We start from the raw sequence: 23283 nt of genomic DNA on the forward strand, positions 1-23283 counted from the left end.
AAATGATGTAGCCTAATTCAAATACAATTTCTGTTCGCACTGAAATCGCTCCAAAACACACACAGTTTTCCAGACATAGGGTCTGCATGAAAGATGGGGAAGGCGACTGAAATAGGGCGAGTGTGAAAGCGAGAAACTGACAGCGGAGCCCAGAACCTGTGTGTCACCGCATCATGCCAGTAGTCTACCGCAACACACACATGACCAACATTTGCCAGTCGCACTACAATGTCCTAAATCCGTTTACATTAAATACCATTCCAAATGAACACACACTAAAGCAATAAAAAACAAAGAAATGCATTTACATTTGTCAGGAAAGCATGATGGAAAAGCCTACGCATAGGCATCTCCTAACCTACATTTTATTCTAATAGCCGTAGGTAAAAACTTGCACTGTAATCTTCTCCCAATTTTCCAACTTAAAGTTACAATGGATGCATATACATATTATATAATTGAGAAGAATAACGATATATGTTTCCTTCAAACTCTTCAACATCACGTAATTGAATGATTAATAAAACATGCGCCCCTCGAATGTTGATGTATTACGTAAAATAAACAACATTAAACATACATACGGTGGATGTTGTAGGTAGTTTGAAGGTTTCAATCGATAATTTTGTTGTACATTGTTTAATAGTTCCAACCGTTGCAGGACAGTTCCTTGTTTCCAACATTCAGGGCGCCGCGCTTCTAGTGCTGGTGAAAACAGAGGCCAGACAGGTCAGCGGTATACAGTATATTTGCGTCACAACGTGTCTATCCAATGCGCACAGCGCAGGACTTGCCACTCAAGCCGTTTCCAACAATAACAATAGCGAATATAAATAAATGTCAGCTATTTAGACTAGTCTACTTGAATATAATCAATGACTAAAAACAACAATCACAACAACAAAAGGAATACAAAAATATCAAACATTTATTATGGCTGTAGCCTACAATGCTGAAAAAGGACATAATTGAAATCATATTGGAGAGTGTCTATGATTAGTGTTTCAGTGATTGAAAATCATTTCACATTGTCATACAATAACGACCATTCATACATTAAACAAATTACATTATTCACAGATTTAAAAAAAGATTACAACTTAATGTAGGTCCAACAAATATTACAAAAATACATCTACTATGTCAGTTAGTCAGATATAGGCTATGATTGACATAATGCACCCACAATATCTCAAATAATAATCTAATGTATTATAAATAACTCAATGCAAGACCCTGAGTACACAGTTCACTAGAATGTCATTTGAACAATATTCAAAGAACGTTTGTCTAAGATTCAACAAGATCATTTTAGTCTCACCAAATTGTATAATAACACCATTATGCCTCAATAATAACTACATTTCATGTATACATCTATAATAAAACATATTATACATCTGCATTGTAAAATCTTAATACATAATCTTAAAACATAATACCACATAATTATCCCTTTGACTAATGCCCAGCATGATATTTTTGCTGTTTCACCAAGAGTTTTTTCACAGTTACAAGTACTTACACATACATCTACACCTGGCACCATAGAGATCCAATTAAATTACAGTATTTTCATTCTTAATTCTATGCCTGGCAATAAATGCTGAATTCAGACTTGGGGTTGTCCTTGTATTTAAAAAAAATCCAGACAAAGAATGTTACACATTCTTCAGACTCAAGTGTTGAAGTGTTTTACAGAAACATGGCTGATTGATATTTGATAGATGTTTGGCATGGATTGAGTGAGGGTTTTCAGACTTAATGACCTGAACACTGTGTGCTTGTTAGGTCATCAGTCCTAGGGGCTCAGTGGTGGCTCCTCCCGCTCGCTGATGGTGCGGTAGAACTGAGGCTGGGTCTGGGCCAATGGGGAGTCTGTCTGGGAGAATAGGGCTGGCCGGCTCTTTGGGGTCCTCCGCAGAAACTTGCCTGAGGTCACTAGGTCACCGTAGCCCTGGGCGTGGGAGAAGGCATAGCCTGAACGACGGGTACTGGTGCGGCGGGCTTGGACACGGCGAGGGGTAGGGGGCAGCACCTTGTCCTGTCTCACCTTGTACCTCACCTAGAGGGGGAGGGATGAGGAGAAATGAGAGAGACAGTGAGGGAAAAGTAATCATTTGTGAATCTTCTATGCCAATGACAAATGTGTTGACCCTCGACCTCTGACCTTGTCATTGATGGTGGGCCACAACAGAATGCGCAGGAAGCGGTATGCCACCACGGGAAGCACACAGAGGACAGAGGTGAGTAGCATGGTCAGCCACACGTTGGGCTGGTTCAGGGAGTTCCTGGCTGTGCCTGTTACATACAGTACAGCATGAAAACATGCGTTTAGATGCAGACACTTACCTACATATTGACAGATGATGTCACCGACTGACATACCTATGAACATACACACCACAGTACTACCAAACGTTCAGACAGAAAGACATGAATGATGAAGGGAGAGGAGGTGGATGGATGGGGGTGCTGAGGGGTACTACTCACCAATGAAGGGGAAGGAGGAGGTTAAGGTGAGGAACATGCCATTGCTGTACATGGTGAATATGACAGCAAAGTACACAGACAGACTGCCCCACAGGAAGAACTGGTTCATTGCTGTCCAATAATGGGTGTCCAGACCCAGCTTTAACAAAGACACATGCAGCTACCTCAGACTCTGTTACTCTGTTACTCTGTTACTGTGTGTCTGTGTGTCTGTGTGTCTGTGTGTGTGTGTGTGTGTGTGTGTGTGTGTGTGTGTGTGTGTGTGTGTGTGTGTATTTATATGGATATGGTTTCGCCTCAGCTGTAACCCCACCCAACATTAATTCACAGGACACTCATGTACCACCACAAACTGACCATACTGTATGTCGTATCATAAGTCAATGCACTCCCCCCTACTTACTTGTATACTGACGGCGATGAGCAGGCAGGTCTGGGCCAGCAGGGCGAAGGACTGATAGTCCACAATTTCTTTGCCGTCATCTCGGACCGTGTCGTACATGGCTGCCCAGGGAATGAAGAAGAGGACCAGGGAGCTGTAGCCACTGTGTAACACCGTGTAGACAAAGGCCCTCTTACTGAAGTACTGGTTCAGCTGGCCTGGGGTGTAGAGCTGGGGGTACTGAAAACTCCACCAGTCATTCACATCCTAAAGATAAACACGTGAATACAAACATATTAAGTACATACATTGGAATAAATACTTGGTGTGAATAATATGCCACTGACGTACATTACAGACATGTCAGATATGTCACTATAATTACCTGGTCAAAAAGACTTAAGCTGAGCACAGGTAGAGCTGTGTAAACTAGGTTAAACAGGGTGATGAACCACTCGTCATATATCGTCTGTGAGAAAAACAACACAGCATACACACATTACATACATGACAGAGTTTTTCCTGGCCTGGTCATGTGCTCAGAAATAACTCCTGGCACTAGCGAAAATATATTTAACTAAATGAACCAAAGCATACTTTTTTTGCTTGACAAAAAGAGGAATCTCAGACAGCTTTTCCATCATGCCTCTATGTGTCGGTGTGTGCATTTTTGTCTCACCTGTGCTGAGAAACCGCAGAAGAAGCCGTACCAGAAGTGGACAAAGGTGAAGGTGAAGTTCTTGTAGAAGAAGTAGCGCAGGAACTTGCACATCCTCAGGTAGGACCAGCGGCCGTGCACCAGCAGGAGGCGCTGTAGGTAGCGGAACTGAGCGAAGGAGTAATCACTGGAGAGCACCGCCTGCATACCCTCCTGACCTGATATACCCACCCCTATATGAGCAGCTGGGGGGGGGGGGGGGGGGGGGCAAGAGAGAGGGGTCGAGGGAGAGAGAGAGTGAGAGGATGAGTGTGTGTTTGTGTGTATGAGTTGATATGAGGAATCGTATAATAGCAGTCAAACTTTTAGCATCAGGATCAGTCTTTAACTACAGTAGTTCATCTAATCGGATTCTCTCTCCAGTCTCCCCATCTCCCTCCTACCCTTGATCATGCTGACATCGTTGGCCCCGTCGCCGATGGCTAGAGTCACGGCCTGTTTGTACTTCTTCACCAGCTCCACCACCTGGGCCTTCTGCATTGGAGTCACCCTGCAGCAGATCACTGTCTGACACATACACGCCGTCCGCAGCAGCTCCATCTCCATGTCCTTCTCCAGGGCGAATGCCTGGGTGGAGAGGGAGGTTGGGGGAGAGTCATATGGGGCGGGATGGGAAGAAGGAAAGTAATGAAGGATTGTTCATGAAATATTGGAACAATTCCACTAGTGTTGGAACACATCCTGTTTTCGCAAGAACCACACGCACGCACGCACGCACGCACGCACGCACGCACGCACGCACGCACGCACGCACGCACGCACGCACGCACACACACACACACACACACACACACACACAAGAACCACACACACAGAGGACCACACACACAAAGAATCACACACACAGAGGATTGACACAAGCCGTCAAGACAGCGATTTTCATCACTAGAACCAATAGATTCCTCCTTTTTTTTGTGTGTGTGTGTGTCTTTTGTTCACTTTAAACATTTATTTTTTGTATTGTACGATCATCATTAAAAAAGTAATTGCAACATCTGTCAATCAGGGCTCAGAATATGTTACGTTTCCAGTAACTTGTCCTGTGACCCACCAGTGTCCTTGTCCTTACCAGACTGTGTCCGTTAATCACCATAGCGTACTCTCCATTCACTGGCTCATCCGCCACCGTCTCCGTCTTTAGAAGACAAAACAGGCCACTTCTACTCTTCTTGACAGTAGGTTCCTCTGTTCCATCAGGTGTCATCTTCCTCCTCGCAGTCCTGGTCAGGTCGAAAGGGAGAGATAGGTACTTTTACATGTCGCCGTACTGTGTTGCTTCAAGCTACGAATGTGGTTGCTAATAGTCTGTGGACTCACTGGAGTTCCTTTCTGACTTCCTCTGCTGTGTTTGCCGACACAATGAAAACCTCATTCATCTCCTCTCTCAACATATTGCAGGAGTAGCCAATGTTCTCTGCTGTTTCTGTTCCCGACAGAGAGAAAAGAGACTCAGGAAGTGCCAGATAAAAATTTTGCCTATTGATTCTTATTTTATTTATTTAACCTTTATTTAACTAGGCAAGTCAGTTAAGAACAAATTCTTACTTACAATGACGGCCTACCCCGGCCAAACCTGGACGACGCGGGGCCAATTGTGCACCGCCCTATGGGACTCCCAATCACGGCCGGATGTGATACAGCTGGATAGTGTATTCTAAGGAAGATGACCCACCTTGCTTGTCTCCAGTGAGCACCCAGATCTTGATGTCGGCTTTGGAGAGCTGTTCGATGGTCTGGGGCACTCCATCCTGTAGCTTATCCTCTACGGCAGTGGATCCTAACAGCTGCACACATACCGGTACAAACGGTAGATTCAGTCTATGCTAGTAGATTGTCTTGTAGGGCTTATGATAAGACATTGAAATGATATGTATTTTCTGTGGTACACACCAGCAGGCCTTTCTCTATCTCCTCATACAGCGCATCCAGCTTCTCCTCCCTGTCGTCCATGGCAGTGTTGGCCACATGGTGGCGCAGTTTCCAATCCTCCATATACTCTGGGTCTATGTCCTTGTAGGCTAGAGCCAGTGTACGCAGACCCTCTCCAGCAAACTCCTGTCAATGGAACAGTTTAGAGTTATAGTCTTATACACATGTACAGGGTTGGACACAAGATGTAGTCAGTCAATCTTGTAAGATTTTACATATATTCACATGGTCCACAAGAAATACATAATCATAAACACACACACAGACATACTGGTTACTCACATTGAGGTGCAAGGTGGTGACCTCCGTTAGGTTGCTGCAGGAAGGGTTCAGTCTCTCGAAGATGATGGTGTCTGCTCCCTTACAGTACAGAGTCAGCTTGCCCTCTGGACTGCGCACTTGGGGCCACACAAGATATAATCAGGTTTGGTTTGCTCAAATAAAACAAATAAAAAATTCAACTTCTTACAATAAAGCCACCAAAGTTTGAACAAATGTTATAGATTCATAGATTCTTCATGTCATTCAGATCATTCTAGATAGCTATGATTTTTAAAATTGTAAAAGCATAACGGTTAGTGTTGGTTGGACTCACCGATGACCGACATCCTCTTGCGGACGTTGTTGAAGTCCAGAACAGCCAGCAGCTCGTAGGTGACCAGCTCTCCCATCTCCACCACAGTGATGCTCTCTGGCGTACGAGAGCGAAACACAAAGCCAAAGTTCCTGGCTGCTGTGACCAGAGCGCCCTCGTCTGGTGACTGGGCCTGGTAGTACAACTCACCTAGAAGATCACAATGGAGTGATTCATTTGTCACCGTGTCTAACCTTGTCCTGGGTACCAGTCTTTCTAGCTAACATTCCACTCCTTGCCACTCCTGTCATTTGCCAGAGGAATGGCAAAGAGTGGAATGTTAGCTAAAGATACTGGTACCCAGACTAGTCTAGCCTATGGAGTAGGTAGCAGTTGTTCCAACCACTGGTAACACAGATAGTTCTCCCATTAAGGGGTAGACATAGGGCTGTGGTGAGGTACAATTTATACCTCAAGCCTCCATAGTCACCTACACCCATGCAATAACATGTGAATCCAGCAGGAGGCGCTTGCTCACCCTCCTTCTTCTCCTCAGGCATGACGGTGTGGCACAGTGCCAGCAGGCGGAAGAAGGCCTGCACCTCAGGGTTGCCCTCCCTCACCACCTCCACCAGGCTGTTGTCATGGAAACAGAACTTTGGGTCTGCCAAGTTGTTCCAAGAGAAGTCCACCTTCTCTGTTTTCTACCGGAGAGAGAAAAAGCAGGGTTAGGAATGTTTGTGCCACAGAATGTAAGGACTTATTGCCAAAGAAAGGGACTTAGAGATGTTCTTTCATACATTAAATCCATAAACCCAACACACCCTGTTCCTCCTCTCACCTCATTAATCTCAACTCTTTGTCCTGAAAAGTCCAACAACTCCCCTGGAGAACAGAAGTACATTTCGTCAGTTACATGGTACAGTGATTGATTGGCGCCAATGTATATTAAATTAAGTCTTAATGTATTTGTGTGTGTAAACACATGACAACTGTTTATGTGGTGTATTCCAGCGCCAGGCCTCACCATAGGACTTTCCGTTGATGGAGCACTTGTTGAAGGTCATGATGTTCTGTGTGAGTGTTCCAGTCTTGTCAGAGAAGATGTATTTGATCTGGCCCAGCTCCTCGTTGAGCGTGGTGGTCCTGGCCTCGGCAGGCGTGTCACTCTTGGGATAATACATCTTCCTGTCCCAGTTTATGTAGAAACTGTTCCCCAGGCGAATTATCTCCACACTGCACCCAACACACAGGAGGAAGAGAAAGAAAGAGAGAGAGAAAGAAATGCAATCAATTCACTTTGATGATTAGTGGTGAAACAGTCCTGTCATCAAAGGCACAGTAAGAGTAACACATTTGGACATTTAGATACACATGCAGTGAATGGCTAGATCAGGGGTGCCAAACTCATTTTGCCACGAGGCCGTTGCCTTCAACGAGATCCGGAGGGCCACACTGAAAATTGGTTATGTTTCCTCACCGTCAAAATTGGCAAAAAATTGTCATCTATCCATATTTTGGGGAATTGTTTTATGCTCCCTGACTGTCTAGCTTTCATTTCAGTGATTATTAGCTGGACACATTCAAAAAACCTGTATGAATGTAGGTCCATTAAAATGTCCATATTTTTCTTTTTTTTACAACAATATCTAAAATATATGTTTGTCACTCCTAGAGAATATGTAAAGTGCACTGACCTGACGTAGAGAGATATAGGCACCACAGTGTTGAGGATGATGACATAGGACCAGAAGGTGAGGAAGGCTGAGAAGGGAGCGTTAACCCCCTTGGGCAGGAAAGCAGCGAACTTAGAGCCCTCCTGGTATTCCCAGATCCCATTCCCAATGGCCAGGATTAAACACATAATCATCAGGAAACCAAATATCTGGAAGACCAAACAACAGTTAAGATGTGTATGTGTGTGTGTGTGTGTTTGTGTGTGTGTGTCTGTGTGTGTATAATACTCATACTCACACTCAGCACCAGCACATTCATGAGACGGTCAATGCTGGTCCGTTTGAATGTGGTCCTTCCGCAGTTCTGCATTAGCTTTGTGTCTGGACCTAAAAGAATGAATAGATCTATCGTCGGTTGAGGATTTTTTTTAAATGAAAGTTTTGGCCATGTAAAGGGACACCCTAACCTGTTAGGTAATGTCTCTGTCATTATGTGGACCGATATGGCTCACCTCCAAAGACGACCAGGCCGAAGCACCACTGGGTGTTCCTCAGAGTGCAGCCTCTCAGCAGGACCCTCTCGTTGTCCAGTGAGTACGTCTCTCCCTTCAGGGTCAGGGTGCCAGTGAACTTATCCAGCCGGTTGTTGGGAGGCTCACAGCGCACCTCGCCTACGCAGGGACAGAGAGGTTTAGGGACTGTACAACAGTGGCTGATGAACAGGTAAGAGTATTCTAAATAATACGATCTACACTTTTAAGCCATGATAATCTATCCGTTTTTCCAGTCTTACCATTGAAGTTGGCCAGTTTCTCTACACTATCCTCCAATTCCCCCGTCACAGTCAGGGCCTGCTTCACCTTCAAGTTAGTTTCTCTAGAGGAGGAAGAAAGCAGCATGAGAAACACAGAGGGAGAGCTGATACAATTAAAAAATGCAGTGAAATTTTACAGGTGTGAAAGGTAAACACACAAACACATGCAACACACAGAGACACACCCGTCTAGTTCAGCAGTTTCTATGTAGACAAGATTGAGAGGCTCACTGCTGGACAGCAACAGAAGATCAGCCTGGAGAAGGAGTGATAGACACAACAAAAGGAGAGAGAGAGAAAGAGAGAAAGAGAGAGAGAGAGAGAGAGAGAGAGAGAAAGAGAGAGAGAGAGAGAGAGAGAGAGAGAGAGAGAGAGAGAGAGAGAGAGAGAGAGAGAGAGACCCCATAAATTATGAAATCAGTTAGATTTTCAATTCTGTAGAATGACTGGTGAACCTCACTGGCTGATTGCATTTCTATTGTACATCTGCCCTTTGACCTTATCACCATGTGCAGACACCTTTATCACCTCCATTCTTACCGTGACAAACTGATTATTCTCCAGCTTGATGATGTCCCCAACTTGAACATCCATCCACTTTTCACTCTGAAGTCTGAAAAGAGCAAGAATGTAATGATGCAGCGCTAAAGCAAGCCTACAGTGACCTCTGGTGTTTGAGAAAGCTAAGAACACTAACTAACGTCACCAGCAGATGCATTCATAACAAATATATAGACCTCTTGAGAGGGGAGAGGCTATATGGACATGCCTGGTGCCCAAATTGATGATGTGTGTTGCGCAGTTGATTGGACACGAATGGATTTGGTTCAGTGAGAGCCATGCATTTATACTGAACTAAAATATAAACGCAACATGTAGTGTTGGTCCCATGTTTCATTAGCTAAAATAAAAGATCCCAGAAATGTTCCATAAGCACAAAAAGTTTATTTCTATAAAATGTTGTGCACACATTTGTTTACATTACATTTCTGCTTTGCCAAGATAATCCACCCACATGACAAGGTGTGGCATATTTTGAGCATGCAACTGGCATGCTGACTGCAGGAATGTCCACCAGAGCTGTTGTCAGAGAATGAAATGTTCATTTCTCTACCATAAATTGCCTCCAATGTTGTTTTACAGAATGTGGCAGTACGTCCAACCGGCCTCACAACTGCAGACCACCAGACCAGGACCTCCACATCTGGCTTCTTCACCTGCGGGTTCGTCTGAGACCGGCCACCCGGACAGCTGATGAAACTGTGCATTTGCACAACCAAATAATCTGCACAAACTGTCACAAACAGTTTCAGGGAAGCTCAACCGACTTCAGTGGGCAACTCCTGGAAGCTGAAAATGCCCCAGTGTTTCCATGGCCAGACATGTCACCAAACATGTCCCCCATTGAGCAGGTTTTAGATGCTCTTGATCGACGTGTATGACAGCGTGTTCCAGTTCCACCAATATCAAGCAACTTCGCACAGCAATTGATCAATAGTCCACAATCAACAGCCTGATCAACTCTATGTGAAGGAGATGTGTCTGGTTACACCAGATACTGACTAGTATTCTGATCCACGCCACTACCTATTTTTTAAGGTATCTGTGACCAACCAATGTGAAATCCATAGATTAGGGCCTAATGAATTTATTTCAATTGACTGATTTCCTTATATGAACTGTAACTCAGTAAAATCTTTGAAATTGGCACAGTGTGTCCTATGCTCCCACTTGCTGCGGACTGCTTTCCTGGATTAAGGAGAGGGAAGTAGTTAGATAGTGTAGCCAATATCAGGGTGACAGCTAAAGGACATTTATTCTTGTGATTTTCAACGTAGCCTACAACTACGGCATTAATGTCTACATTTTTATTAAAAATAAGGAACAATTACTCCTATAAAAACGGAATGATTCTGAAATTCAAGTTTCTTGTCACAAGCATAAACTAAGCAAGCTGGGGAGGTTGTTATGGGTGTAAGATGGCACGTTGATACCATCTGTTGGTAAATGTTAATTACTGCAACACCAGTGTTTTTTACCGGTGTGCTTGATATACCCGGACGTATTGCAATGTACTGAACAAGACTGGTTACTCGCATCAATGACTCTGTCTCGTCATTTAACATCCAAATTGAGGTCTCATTATGATGACTGACTGAACCGAATCCGTTCGTCCCCATTAAACTCTCGCTGCGCGACATACGTCATATACTTTGTGTACCAGGCGTGTCCCTGTAGCCTCTCCCTCTTGAGACTGTTGCTAATCTGTGACATTCAAGCACTTTCCAAGCACTGAGAATCTGGTTTACACAACAACAAAAAAGAGACTCACTCTCCTTCGATGAGGACCTCTACCTTCCGGTTGTTCACCTGTTTGTCACATCTGTGTCTGTTCTACACAGGCGAAGGAAACGGAAAGAGAATAAGGATTTGGAGACCAGGACATGTACATAATTGTGACGACAAACAGGTCTATGTGGACCATCTCCTGCATGCAGTCTTAAAACTGTAGTTGGTAGATGTTGAGCTCACCATGTCATCGCTGCTGTCCTTGGCCATGGTCATGGAGAGCACCAGGACCAGGGGGACCACGGTGGTGTACCAGGGCAGGGACGAGACCTCAGGGATGCTCTGAGAGGAGCCAGGATAGACAAAACTCACCTTTCTGCTGCTATATTGTACTACTATACTCCCTACTATACACTGTATACAAAACGTTAAGGACACTTGCTCTATCCATGACATAGATGACCAGGTGAATCCAGGTGAAAGCTATGATCCCTTATTGATGTCACTTATTAAATCCACTTTAATCAGTGCAAATGAATGGGAGGAGACAGGTTACAGAAGGATTTTTAAGCCTTGGGACAATTGATACATGGATTATGTATGTATGCTATTCAGAGGGTGAATTGACAAAATATTTAAGGGCTTTTAAATGTGGTATGGTAGTAGGTGCCAGGCACACCGGTTTGTGTCAACAACTGCAACTTTGCTGGGTTTTTCACACTCAACAGTTTCCTGTGTGTCTCAAGAAAAGTCCACCACCCAAAGTACATCCAGCCATCTTGATACAACTGTGGCATTGGAGTCAACATGGGCCAGCATCCCTGTGGAACGCTTTCGACACCTTGTAGAGTCCATGCCCAAACAAATTGAGGCTTTTCTGAGGGCAAAGGGGGGGGGGGGGGGGGGGGTTGCAACTCAATATTAGGAAGGTGTCCTTAATTTTTTGTACACTCTGTGTATAGTACTGTATAGGCCTACAGCCAGTTCCATTGGCATGAGGAAGCTTACGTGGATACTATGAAGAAATACACATTTGCACTCAGATTCAATGTACGTTTTTGTATATTTCAGGAGTTTGAATATGTGTACAATGATTCCCTTGATTTGGCCTTGGACTGGTGCTATCTAAATCATACGAAGATATGCTGAAAGATAACTGGATAAGTTATTATAACTGGTTAAAATCAAAAGAGTTCAGAGAAGCATAAATAATGTCTGTTGAACGCCAGTGAAGATGTCCAATTACATGTACATTCTGTCATACTGATGTTCTCCTAACAGGTATAGTATGTAGGCGTACAGTCCCAGTGCATTTGTCTACAGGACTCAGCCATGTGCAGCATTGAGAGGATACGGCTTAGAGTGGCTGCATTATAAGACTGTGTAAAGGTTACCTGGAGACAGAGGAGGAAGAGGAAATAGGCATTGGCCAGTCTCTGGAACTGCTCAAACAGATTGAGCGGGAGAAAGGTGAATATGTTGTATTTGGAGGTTTTGATGGCATTGTCCTGCATGGGGAGCAAGAGGGGAACGTGTTACTGTGACACATACACATGAAAACATATATAACATGCATACAACATATACGCAGACACACATCATGTAAACATTGGTTTGGAATAAATAGTCAACCCCAGTACTCACAGCGTACTTGTAAGACAAGTTGAGTTCTCTGTCATTTGCTCGTAGGTGTCTTTCTTCCTCTGTAGGTGGAAACACAACATAATTTAAAGATAGCTGGTGTGGCCATAAAAGTAGCAACTTTTCCACAAATAAACTCTGGTTTTAGCACACTTTAGGGCTGAGACACAGGTGTGGCAGTAAAATAATAAATTCCGCACCAGAGTGGGCATCAGACATCAGCAGGTCATTTAAAACCTTTTCTCAATAGGGGGTGCTGTTGGCACTTTGTAATAATTTCGTTCCCAAATTAAACTGCCTCGTACTCAATTCTTGCTCGTACAATATGCATATTATTATTACTATTGGATAGAAAACACTCTCTAGTTTCTAAAACCGTTTGAATTATATCTGTGAGTAAAACAGAACTGGAGTTAGAGCAATTTTCCTATGAGGATGTGAGAATGCTGAAATCTGCCGGCTGTTCTGAGATCCGTTTATAAATTTGCATGTCTTCTATTGGTTGAGATGCACTGCATACGCCTTCCCCTGGATGTCAGCGAATAGTGAGAATTGAAATGGTGTTGCTAGGCAGATCTGAGAGCTTATAAATGGGCTGGCAACGTGGGGTCCGTCCTTTGTTCTCTTCGCCATGACGCAAAAAGGACCTCTGGCTGTCGTTCTAGAAAGCTCCCGTTATAGCCCTTAGATATATCCGGCTCTGTTTTTATTCGATATAGGTGTTAAAGACATCATAATGTTGTTATTTTAAACCGAGTTATATCAGTTTATATCAGTATATTGCGATTTTCGGATATTTATTAGTGCTGCGTTTTAGTGAGTTGGGCACGTCTTTGCCACATGGCTAATGTTTACTGCTAATTCGAACGTTGAAGACGACAATCTACAACCGAGCAACGATTCTTTTGGAAAAAGGACAACTTGCCCAAGATTCTGATGGAAGCTCATCAAATAGTAAGAACTATTTATGATGTTAATTCGTTGTTCTGTTGAAAAATGTTAAACTCATATTCCACCATTAATCTCGGTGCGGTCTCGCTTTAACGCACGCTGTATGTCGTAGTAACGTTAATTTTAAAAATCTAACACAGCGATTGCATTAAGAACTAATGTATCTTTCATTTGCTGTCCAACCTGTATTTTTTAGTCAAGTTTAGGATTAGTTACTGATTAGATTAGGTGCCTCTCCCAAGATTTCTCCCGACATATTGTTGGCAGCTTGGCTACTTTTCTCATTGTATAACCACGATTTGTGCCGCTAAATATGCACATTTTCGAACAAACTCTATATGTATTGTGTAATATGATGTTATAGGACTGTCATCTGAAGAAGTTTGAGGTTAGTGAAAAAATGTATATCTTTTGCTGGTTTATTCGTTATCGCTATTGTTGGCCTGAATCAATGCTGTTGTGTGGTTGGCTATTGTAGTAAGCTAATATAATGCTATATTGTGTTTTCGCTGTAAAACACTTAAAAAATCTGAAATATTGGCTGGATTCACAAGATCTTTGTCTTTCATTTGCTGTACACTGTGTATTTTTCAGAAATGTTTTATGATGAGTATTTAGGTAATACACGATGGTCTCTGTAGTTATTCTAGTTGCTTTGGTGAGAGTTGTGATGGTGGCTGCAATGGTAAACTATGATTTATACCTGAAATATGCAAATTTTTCTAACAAAACATATGCTATACAATAAATATGTTATCAGACTGTCATCTGATTAAGTTGTTTCTTGGTTAGTGGCTATTTATATCTTTATTTGGTCGAAATTGTGATTTTTTCCAAATTGTTTATTTGGAAAAAAATTGTGGGAAAAAAAAGTTGTGTCTTTTGCTATCGTGGTTAGCTAATAGATTTACATATTGTGTCTTCCCTGTAAAACATTTTAAAAATCAGAAATGATGGCTGGATTCACAAGATGTGTATCTTTCATCTGGTGTCTTGGACTTGTGATTTAAGGATATTTAGATGCTAGTATTTACTTGTGACGCTATGCTAGGCTATGCTAGTCAGCTTTTTTACTGATGGGGGTGCTCCCGGATCCGGGATTGTGATGAAGTAGAAGTTAACTCACCTTTCAAAGCCTTCCCCCCACACTCCAGACCCAACCGTGACAGTAGGGACCCCATGTTCACCTCAACACTTCCATATTCCACCTGGGAGAAAAAACAGATGGGTGATGTGGAATAGTAGCTGGAAACATAATGGAATAATAGTGAAACTCGTCATCTAAAATGATGAGAAGCAAGGTTGGGAAAATTCCCTGACCATGATTTCTTCATACAAGGGTGGTGCAGCTACAGTATACTGTAACTATTTAACGACAGGAACGGTCTCATTTACTCTAGTAAATCAAATCAAATGTTATTTGTCACATACTCATGGTTAGAAGATGTTAATGCGAGTGTAGCGAAATGCTTGTGCTTCTAGTTCCGACCATGCAGTAATATCTAACAAGTAATCTAACAATTTCACAACAACTACCTCATACACACAAGTGTAAAGGAATGAATAAGAAAATGTACATAAAAATATATGGATGAGCGATGGCCGAATGACATAGGCAAGATGCAGTAGATGGTATAGTAGGTCTATATTCTCTAACCATTGTGTGGAACAGCAAGTGTAGAACAGCTGTAATTGTTTTATGACAAGTTCATGATGAGCCTTGCAGTGATGTACTCATGTAGGCCTTTAAATGTAGTGTCATTGGTAACGACCACTCTTATCAGTTTTACACTACTGATGAGAGCGATAAGTAGTTCATCACTGCCCCCGCCTCCATACATATCCTTCTGCCCACAGACAAAGGCACACACCTGTTCCCTCAACAAAGAGTGAGCTTCCTGATATCTAAAAGAGCACAGAGAATTGACTAGTTGAAATTGAGCAACATTACAGCATTGATAACGTTACAGAGGTGCTCTAATGGGCTTTATAGGGATTCTCTTTTAAGTTTTGGACAAGGAGCAGGTTCCTATGAACAGGTTTCTCATACACAGATTAAATGGATCCTGGAGGAGGCCTAATTCAATAACTAAATCAGGGATTCTTGAAAGTCGGGACAATCATTGTCAGGCAGGGAAACTTTATTTTTATAGTTGATTGTTTTATATACTTTTTTTTACATTATTTTAAACAAAATTACATTTAGTGGAATTTTACATGGGAAAAGATTAGTTTTAGTTTTTGGAATTTTGTAAATATGCCCTTGTCCGGAGCAAAGGATCCCAATTTCAAAATCTCCAAAAATGTGTTTAAAATTCTGAAAACTGGCAATAATGAATATTAACTGAAAAAGGATCATATGTAGTATCTTGAAATAGCCATCTGTGACGAGCCGACTAGGTGAAAAATATGTCGATGTGCCTTTGAGCTCTCTGGATAAGATTGTCTGCTAAATGACAAAAATTCTCTTTGGTATGTTACCATTTTAAAGCTACAATATGTAACTTTTTGGGCGACCCGACCAAATTTGCGCTATTTCTATGCTTCCCATTCTTAAATTTAGATTTTGTGTCTTTTACTTTCGGTTTTGTGCACCAGCTTTAAAAAGCTGAAAATACAATAGATGTTTAGATGTTACAATGATTCTCTACACTATACTTGTTTTGTCACATAAACTGAAATTAGGTGAACTATTAGAATTTTTGCAACCAGGAAATGGCGGAGCGATTTCTACAAAGTGCATCTTCAATTGAAAACAATCACGGTAAAGTACTTAATTGTTACCTAGAAATCATTTGAAATGATAAAAATGGCAGCATTGGACCTTTAAGATAGAATATGAATTTTGGTTAAAATATGTACATTTTAATTAGGTTTTTTGTCAACTCCGTGTGTCACGACTTCCGTCGAAGTCGGCTTCTCTCCTTGTCCGGGCAGCGTTCGGCGGTCGACGTCACCGGCTTTCTAGCCATCGCCGCTCCATTTTTTCATTGTTCCATTTGTTTTGTCTTGTTCCCTGCACACCTGGTTTACATTCCCTAATCACACTGCATGTATTTATTCCTCTGTTCCCCCCCATGTCGTTGTGTGGAATTGTTTTTGTTACGTGTTTCATGTTACGCGCCAGGCTGGTTTTTCCCCTGTATTCCGTGGAACTTCACAAAGGATGTTTAATTGTTAAACATTTGCTTATTTTTGTGACTGTTTCGCGCCTTGCACTTTTACTTTTGGCTGGAGGTTTTGACGCAATGGCGTCTGTCTGTTTTATTGCCTCTGCCTTAATAAAGTGTGCGCCTGTTCACAACTCTCTGCTCTCCTGCACCTGACTTCTCCACCAGTAGCGCACAACCTTGACACCGTGCTGAGTACTGAAAGATCTCAAAGAATGGTTGTGTTTATTGAAGATTTTTGATTGAATAATTTTCCATATTTTAGAAATGTTTGTGTTGAATTTGTATTTTTAGAGGCAAAAATATGTACAGTGCCTTTGGAAAGTATTCACACCCCTTGACATTTTCCACATTTTGTTTTTACAGCCTGAATTTAAAATGTATTACATTGATTAGATTTTTTGTCACTGGCCTACACACAATACCCCATAATGTCAAAGTGGAATTATATTTTTCTAAATCTTGAAAAGCTGTAATGCCTTGAGTCAATAAGTATTCAACACCTTTGTTATGACAAGCCTAAATAAGTTCAGGAGTAAAACATTTCTTAACAAGTTTTATGCTTAAGTTGCATGGACTATAATAGTGTTTAACATGATTTTTGAATGATTACCTCATCTCTGTACCCCACAAATACAATTATCTGTAAGGTCCCTCAGTCGAGCAGGGAATTTCAACCACAGATTCAACCACAAAGACCAGGTAGGTTTTCCAATGACTCGCAAAGATGGGAACCTGGATGGGTATATTTGTTTTTATCACATATTGAATATCCCTTTGAGCTTGGTGAAGTTATTAATTACACTTTGGATGGTGTATCAATAAACCCAAACACTACGAAGATAAAGGTGTCCTTCCTAACTCAGTTGCCGGAGAGGAAGGAAACCGCTCAGGGATTTCACCATGAGGCCAATGGTGAATTTAAAACAGTTATACAGAGTTTAATGGCTGTGATAGGAGAAAACTGAGGATGGATCAAGAACATTGTAGTTACTCCACAATACTAACCTACTGTAATTGACAGAGTGAAAATAAGGAAGCCTGTACAGAATGCAAATATTCCAAAACAAGCATCCTGTTTGCAACAAGGCACTAAAGTAATACTGCAAAACATGTGGCAAAGAAATTAACTTTTTGGCCTGAATTCAAAGTGTTATGTTTGGGGCAAATCCAATACAACATATTACTGAGTACCACTCTCCATAATATACATATGCTTTCAATATTTGTATATTAATTTCTACAATTTATAGTTTGTTTAAAGTTAAGTCATTCAAAATTGGAGTTGACATATTGTCCGATGGACATTGTGTAATTTACCGTTGGTCCTTACCTAGCCGCATAGGGATATCCAAAGGTGATCCAAATTTACCACGGGCATTATGATTGGGTAGCGTACCGCTGCACTCTGAATTGATGATTACTTGTGTGCTGCCAGCTTTGGGCATGTGGGCAGGATTGAAACAATTGAAACAGGTTTGAAACAAACCCAACCTTGTGATGCAGTCACGACCAGAAGTCTCACAAAACTCTGTTTTGGACGAGACGGACTATGACCAGAATTATCCTAGTTACACTTAGTCAATTTTTGACTGTAGAATAAATGTTTCTGACTCATATCATTGCCAAATAGGTTGTTTTCTAAATGAAAAGGTTTTTTTTAGGGACAGATATTCTTTAAAATCCAAGTTTATGTCAATATTCACAATTTTTATTTGAATCACTGTTCTGCAACATATTCTTAGCTTATTGAAGTATTTGCAGTTCTAGACCTACAGTAAGGTATAATGTTTGCTTTATAAATGTTGTTTTATGTTCTGAATCTAGAAAAACATGCCAAAAAGCTAAATAAATTAGCCCTGGAGCATTATATAGTGCTATAACACAAAACCAAAATATGTTTGGAGATTTGTATCACATATTTGATTAATCTAATGTTATCACTTGCTGAACAATAAATACAGAAATGAAATGCCTTTTATAGTGTCTGACAGAGGTGACATAAATCCATTTAGTTGCATTTTATCAGGATATTGCCCCTTTACATGGTGATAGATGATACTGTACTTTGGTCTATCAAATTGTCAATTTCAAATGTTGTCAATATTAAGACAAATATTTGTGAAGAAAAGTTGAGATTGTCCCATCTTTCAAGAATCCCTGAAATATGAATTCCATAAATGTTGTTCTGGATTACTGTGGCTAGAGCCTTTTTAATAATTTGTTCCATTAGGGGTCTTTGAAACGTGTTAAAAGGGTTGTTCCATGATATTCTATATTTTCAGTAATTTGTGCACAAATATTTAATTTTAAAATCCTGTTATATAAAATGAACTGTCTTTAATATAGACCATATGTAAAATTCAATAAAGACTTGCTAAAGTCCTCTGTGACTTCTAGGAAGACTTTAACACACACACACATTTCTCCAACTTTTCACCCTCATTGTAAAGCCCTATTTATTTTGTTGCTTTGACAAAGTCATTTTTAAAGATGATTATTTATTTAATGTTATTAATGATTCATTTTAAAGTAAAACAAACCTTGTCCCTCATTTTAAGGTCAACGCTGTTACATGAAATGAAGTCTTATGGTGAAACTACTCCTTTAAAAAAACTATTCTAAAGAGACATTGAACATCTAATAGTCAAATTATAGTGTTAAAACTGAGCAGTTCGAGCATAACACGTCAACCATAGATAGACAGGCTAGAAACGTAATATTAATAATACAAAAATAATAATCTGAAGCTTGCATGTAATTCCTCCTCCCTGTTGCACACAAAAAGCTTCCATTCCCCCTGTGACAAAGGGATTTACGGCTGATTTAAGATGAAGTCATCAACTCTGTTACGGTCAACCCTGTTACTTTATTTTGTCACACTTTATTTGGATAGTCCACCTGTAGATGGGCTGCTCTACAGATGTTCATACTATCAACAAACTATCTGTTGATAAGCAACTGCTTGCTAAGGTTACGGTTAGGTTTAGAATTAGGATAAGGGTTAGGGTTAAAGGTTAGGATAAGGGTTAGGGTTAAGGTTAGGAGATCGTTGAAATGTTTCTGATAGTCAGTAAATAGTCTGTAGACCATCTACAGATGGACTATCCAATAGGCACTTACTACCTCTTGAGATGGTGGAAAAGGTGTTTTTTTTAAAAAGTTGAACATGTGCTCTTTATGAAACAATGTTAAAATTAGGTTAAATATAATGTGTTTTCTTTTACCAAGATACACTACTCAAAAAGCACCTAATTGGTGTAACGACCCAAAAATAGAAGAAAATACAAATCTGATCAGAGCAAGTAAAATGTATAGTCCCTCATAAAGACATTGACTGTACCATACTAGTTTCTTCTATCAAGGGTGAAGCTCTTGTAAAAGCTCATGTACATTAACGTGCTATGGATTAAGTTTTCTTCCCTCTATACTCACTGGTAGAGTACAGTGGATTTGGAAAGTATTCAGACCCCTTCTCCACATTTTGTTATGTTACAGCCTTATTCTAAAATAGATTACATTAATTGTTTTCCTCATCAATCTACACACAATACCCCATAATGACGAAGGGAAAACAAGTTTAGACATTTTTGCAAATTTATAAAAAATTTAAAACAGAAATACCTTTTTTAGATAAGTATTCAGACCCTTTGCTATGAGACTCGAAATTGAGCTCAGGTGCATCCTGTTTCCATTGATCATCCTTGAGATGTTTCTACAACTTGATTGGAGTCCACCTGTGGTAAATTCAATTGATTGGACATGATTTGGGATGGCACACACCTGTCTATATAAGGTCCCACAGTTGACAGTGCATGTCAGAGCAAAAACCAAGCAATTAAGTCGAAGGAATTGTCCGTAGAGCTCCGAGGCAGGATTGTGTCGAGGCACAGATCTGGGGAAGGGTACCAGAAAATGTCTGCAGCATTGAATGTCCCCAAGAACACAGTGGCCTCTATCATTCTTAAATAGAAGAAGTTTGGAACCACCAGGACTCTTCCTATAGCTGGCTGCCCCGACAAACTGAGCAATCAGGGCAGAAGGGCCTTGATCAGGGAGGTGACCAAGAACCCAATGGTCACTCTAACAGAGCAGCCTAGAGTTCCTCTTTGGAGATGGGAGAAACTTCCAGAAGGAAGTGGCAGTTCCAGAAGGAAGTGGCAGGGACTGGAAAGATGAACAGAGCAAAGTACAGAGAGATCCTAGATAAAACCTTCTCCAGAGCGCTCAAGACCTCAGACTGGGGTGAAGGTTCCCCTTCCAACACGATAATGACCCTATGCACACAGCCGGGCCTAATCTCTGAATGTCCTTGAGTGGCCCAGCCAGAGCCTGGACTTGAACTCGATCGAAAATCGTTGGAGAGACCTGAAAATAGTTCTGCTGCGACACTCCCCATCCAACCTGACAGAGCTTGAGAGGATCTGCAGAGAAGAATGGGAGAAACTCCCCAAATACAAGTGTGCCAAGCTTGTTGCGTCATACCCAAGAAGACTTGAGGCTGTAATCGCTGCCAAAGGTGCATCAACAAAGTACTGAGTAAAAGGTCTGAATACTTATGTAAAGGTGATATTTTAGTTTTTTTATTTTTTATTATAAAAACGTTTTTATCTTTGTCATTATGGGGTGTTGTGTGTAGATTGATGAGGGGGAAAAAACAATTTAATCCATTTTAGAATAAGGCTGTAACGTGACAAAATTTGGAAAAAGTCAAGGGGTCTGAATACTTTCTGAATGCACTGTATGTCATGTTGAGATGTAGCGCCAATCCTTATCAACGCTTAGTCCCAGAGAAAAATATCCTGTTGATAAACCATACTGAGTCACTACACGTGAGGTAGCTCATAGCCCTGAACATTAGACCTGGTAATCCCTACAGTATATTCACAAAGCTCCTCTCAAGTTATCTTATCTCTCTTCTTATCCGTTTTCTAGGTCCTTCGTGATGGGCGCCACCAGCTCAACCTCATATACAGCCCACACTTTTTATTTAAGTAAATGGAAAGCATTAGAGTTACATAAACTGTATTTAATCTATATGTATTTATAGTGTTTAGCAATGGAGATCACATGATGAACCACTTATATAATTTGCCATTTCAGATTCTCAACAGAGTAATTTTCCTTTCCACAATGGGTTTACAATAATGGGTCATATATTTTTGAGGGAGACGAAGTCTCTGTGCGTCCATAATGTCAACAGGATTGTCACCATGACACTGTGCAGTTCAATCACCACAGCTACATTTATTTTTGGCAGAAACTGACAAATCAACAGCTGTATGCACAACTCCAAATCAGAGGTCATAAGGTCATCTATCCCTCTCACGCCCACCACAACACGAAAAACCAAAACAACTAGGTAATCACAATGCTTTCCCACACCCATAAACCACACACACACAGTATTCCATAAATTTTTGTTTGAGTTGAGACTCACATTGGACATCTCTACTTCCTTCATTGTACCAGAAAATACACTTGGATACAGTGCTTTATTGTGTTTAAGATAATTGAGATGCTGGAGGTCAATTAGACTTTGATCAGGTTTTACTCAATAGCCAAATACTGTATCTCGGAAGTCTCTGAACTTGTAGACAGACTCCCTCCTAGACCCCAGACACGGGTTCACCACATTGTTAGCAGTAGAGTATCAGTAGAAAGTCATTTTTTAAAAATCCAATCATTTCAGTCACTTACGTCAGTGAGAAGAATGGTATCAGAGTCCTTAGGAACGGCAAGGTCCTTCAGCAAAACACACAGATAGGTACAAATAAGAGGAGCGGGGAGAAAGTACAACACCAATGACTCCCAGTTCTCTCACTCAGCGCGCCCTCTCTTTTAGTTGAACTAGAAAAAATCCAGGAGACAGATCTGTGCTTCCATCTGGTCAAATACAGACACAAGCCGAGACGTAGACGCACAGGGGCACTCCTCACAGACCCCTAGGTAGAAGGCAGGAGCAGAGCAGAAAAGGTGGAGTCCCAGTGCTGGGATGTGAGGGGCTGGGGGAGCCACAGTCAGCAGCAGGTAACGGAACGGGATCCCATTCAGTGTAATGGCACAAAGCTTGAGCAAACACTGCAGGCAGCGATCTTTGGACTTCGATGGTGAGCCACAGAGCAGGGCAGGAGCAGAGACAGTAAAACTGTGAGGTAAGGGACTGACACTAGCCAATCAGAACAAACAATGGGGCAATGACCATGGAGATCAGAGGATGCAAGGTATGTCACACACCTGGAGGTGGGGACACATGCGCAGACGCACACCATTTTCCACTTCCTATATGAATTCATATCAAACAGGCATACTGCCCAAAATTACAATAGATTACATATTGATTTTGACAAGATTTATTAATGTCTATAAATGTTAATCTTATCAGACAATGAAATTGCTCATACGTGGACTTGAAGTGTCATTACCATAGGAGTTGTGATAATTGTTATGAAAGTAGGGGGAGGATGTTGATCAGAATCTCAGCGCTTCAGAGCCACAGGTGAAATCCAATTCCTGGACATGAGTACAAAGGGTCCTCTGTAGTCCCCAGGACTACGTTATGAGCCAATGGGTAAACGGACGACCAGACACGAATAGACACATGGTACCAAGGACTGTTGAAGAGACACATCATGTCATTATAACT

General features: G+C 41.4%; 1 protein-coding gene across 1 annotated transcript; it reads right to left on the reverse strand.

The window, feature by feature from the left end:
- Positions 1–910: 910 nt before the first annotated feature.
- Positions 911–22721, reverse strand: LOC120025839 (phospholipid-transporting ATPase ID-like). Its single transcript, XM_038970532.1, has 28 exons — positions 22338–22721; positions 14594–14675; positions 12520–12578; positions 12270–12383; positions 11119–11217; positions 10919–10980; positions 9127–9199; positions 8772–8842; positions 8566–8648; positions 8285–8443; positions 8071–8159; positions 7794–7981; positions 7124–7332; positions 6938–6981; positions 6635–6800; positions 6118–6306; positions 5805–5920; positions 5484–5648; positions 5266–5377; positions 4911–5016; positions 4663–4813; positions 3977–4160; positions 3555–3778; positions 3261–3344; positions 2897–3142; positions 2494–2632; positions 2171–2301; positions 911–2065 (listed from the first exon to the last, which is right to left on the reverse strand). The coding sequence occupies exons 2-28, from the start codon at positions 14646–14648 to the stop codon at positions 1802–1804; spliced, it is 3582 nt and encodes a 1193-aa protein (XP_038826460.1). The 5' UTR covers positions 14649–14675; positions 22338–22721; the 3' UTR covers positions 911–1801.
- Between the last annotated feature and the right edge of the window lie 562 nt (positions 22722–23283).

This window comes from Salvelinus namaycush, chromosome 31 (assembly GCF_016432855.1).
Source record: "Salvelinus namaycush isolate Seneca chromosome 31, SaNama_1.0, whole genome shotgun sequence".
NCBI lineage: Eukaryota > Metazoa > Chordata > Actinopteri > Salmoniformes > Salmonidae > Salvelinus > Salvelinus namaycush.

What these genes read in the sequence shown, in the direction of transcription:
- LOC120025839 (XM_038970532.1), bottom strand. Translation starts at nt 14,648, where the DNA reads ATGGGGTCCCTACTGTCACGGTTGGGTCTGGAGTGTGGGGGGAAGGCT. An exon ending in ACTTGTCTTACAAGTACGCT is followed by an intron (nt 12,384 to 12,519) that starts GTGAGTACTGGG and finishes CTCCCCATGCAG; the next exon opens with GACAATGCCATCAAAACCTC. An exon ending in CATCAACGGAAAGTCCTATG is followed by an intron (nt 6,982 to 7,123) that starts GTGAGGCCTGGC and finishes TCTGTTCTCCAG; the next exon opens with GGGAGTTGTTGGACTTTTCA.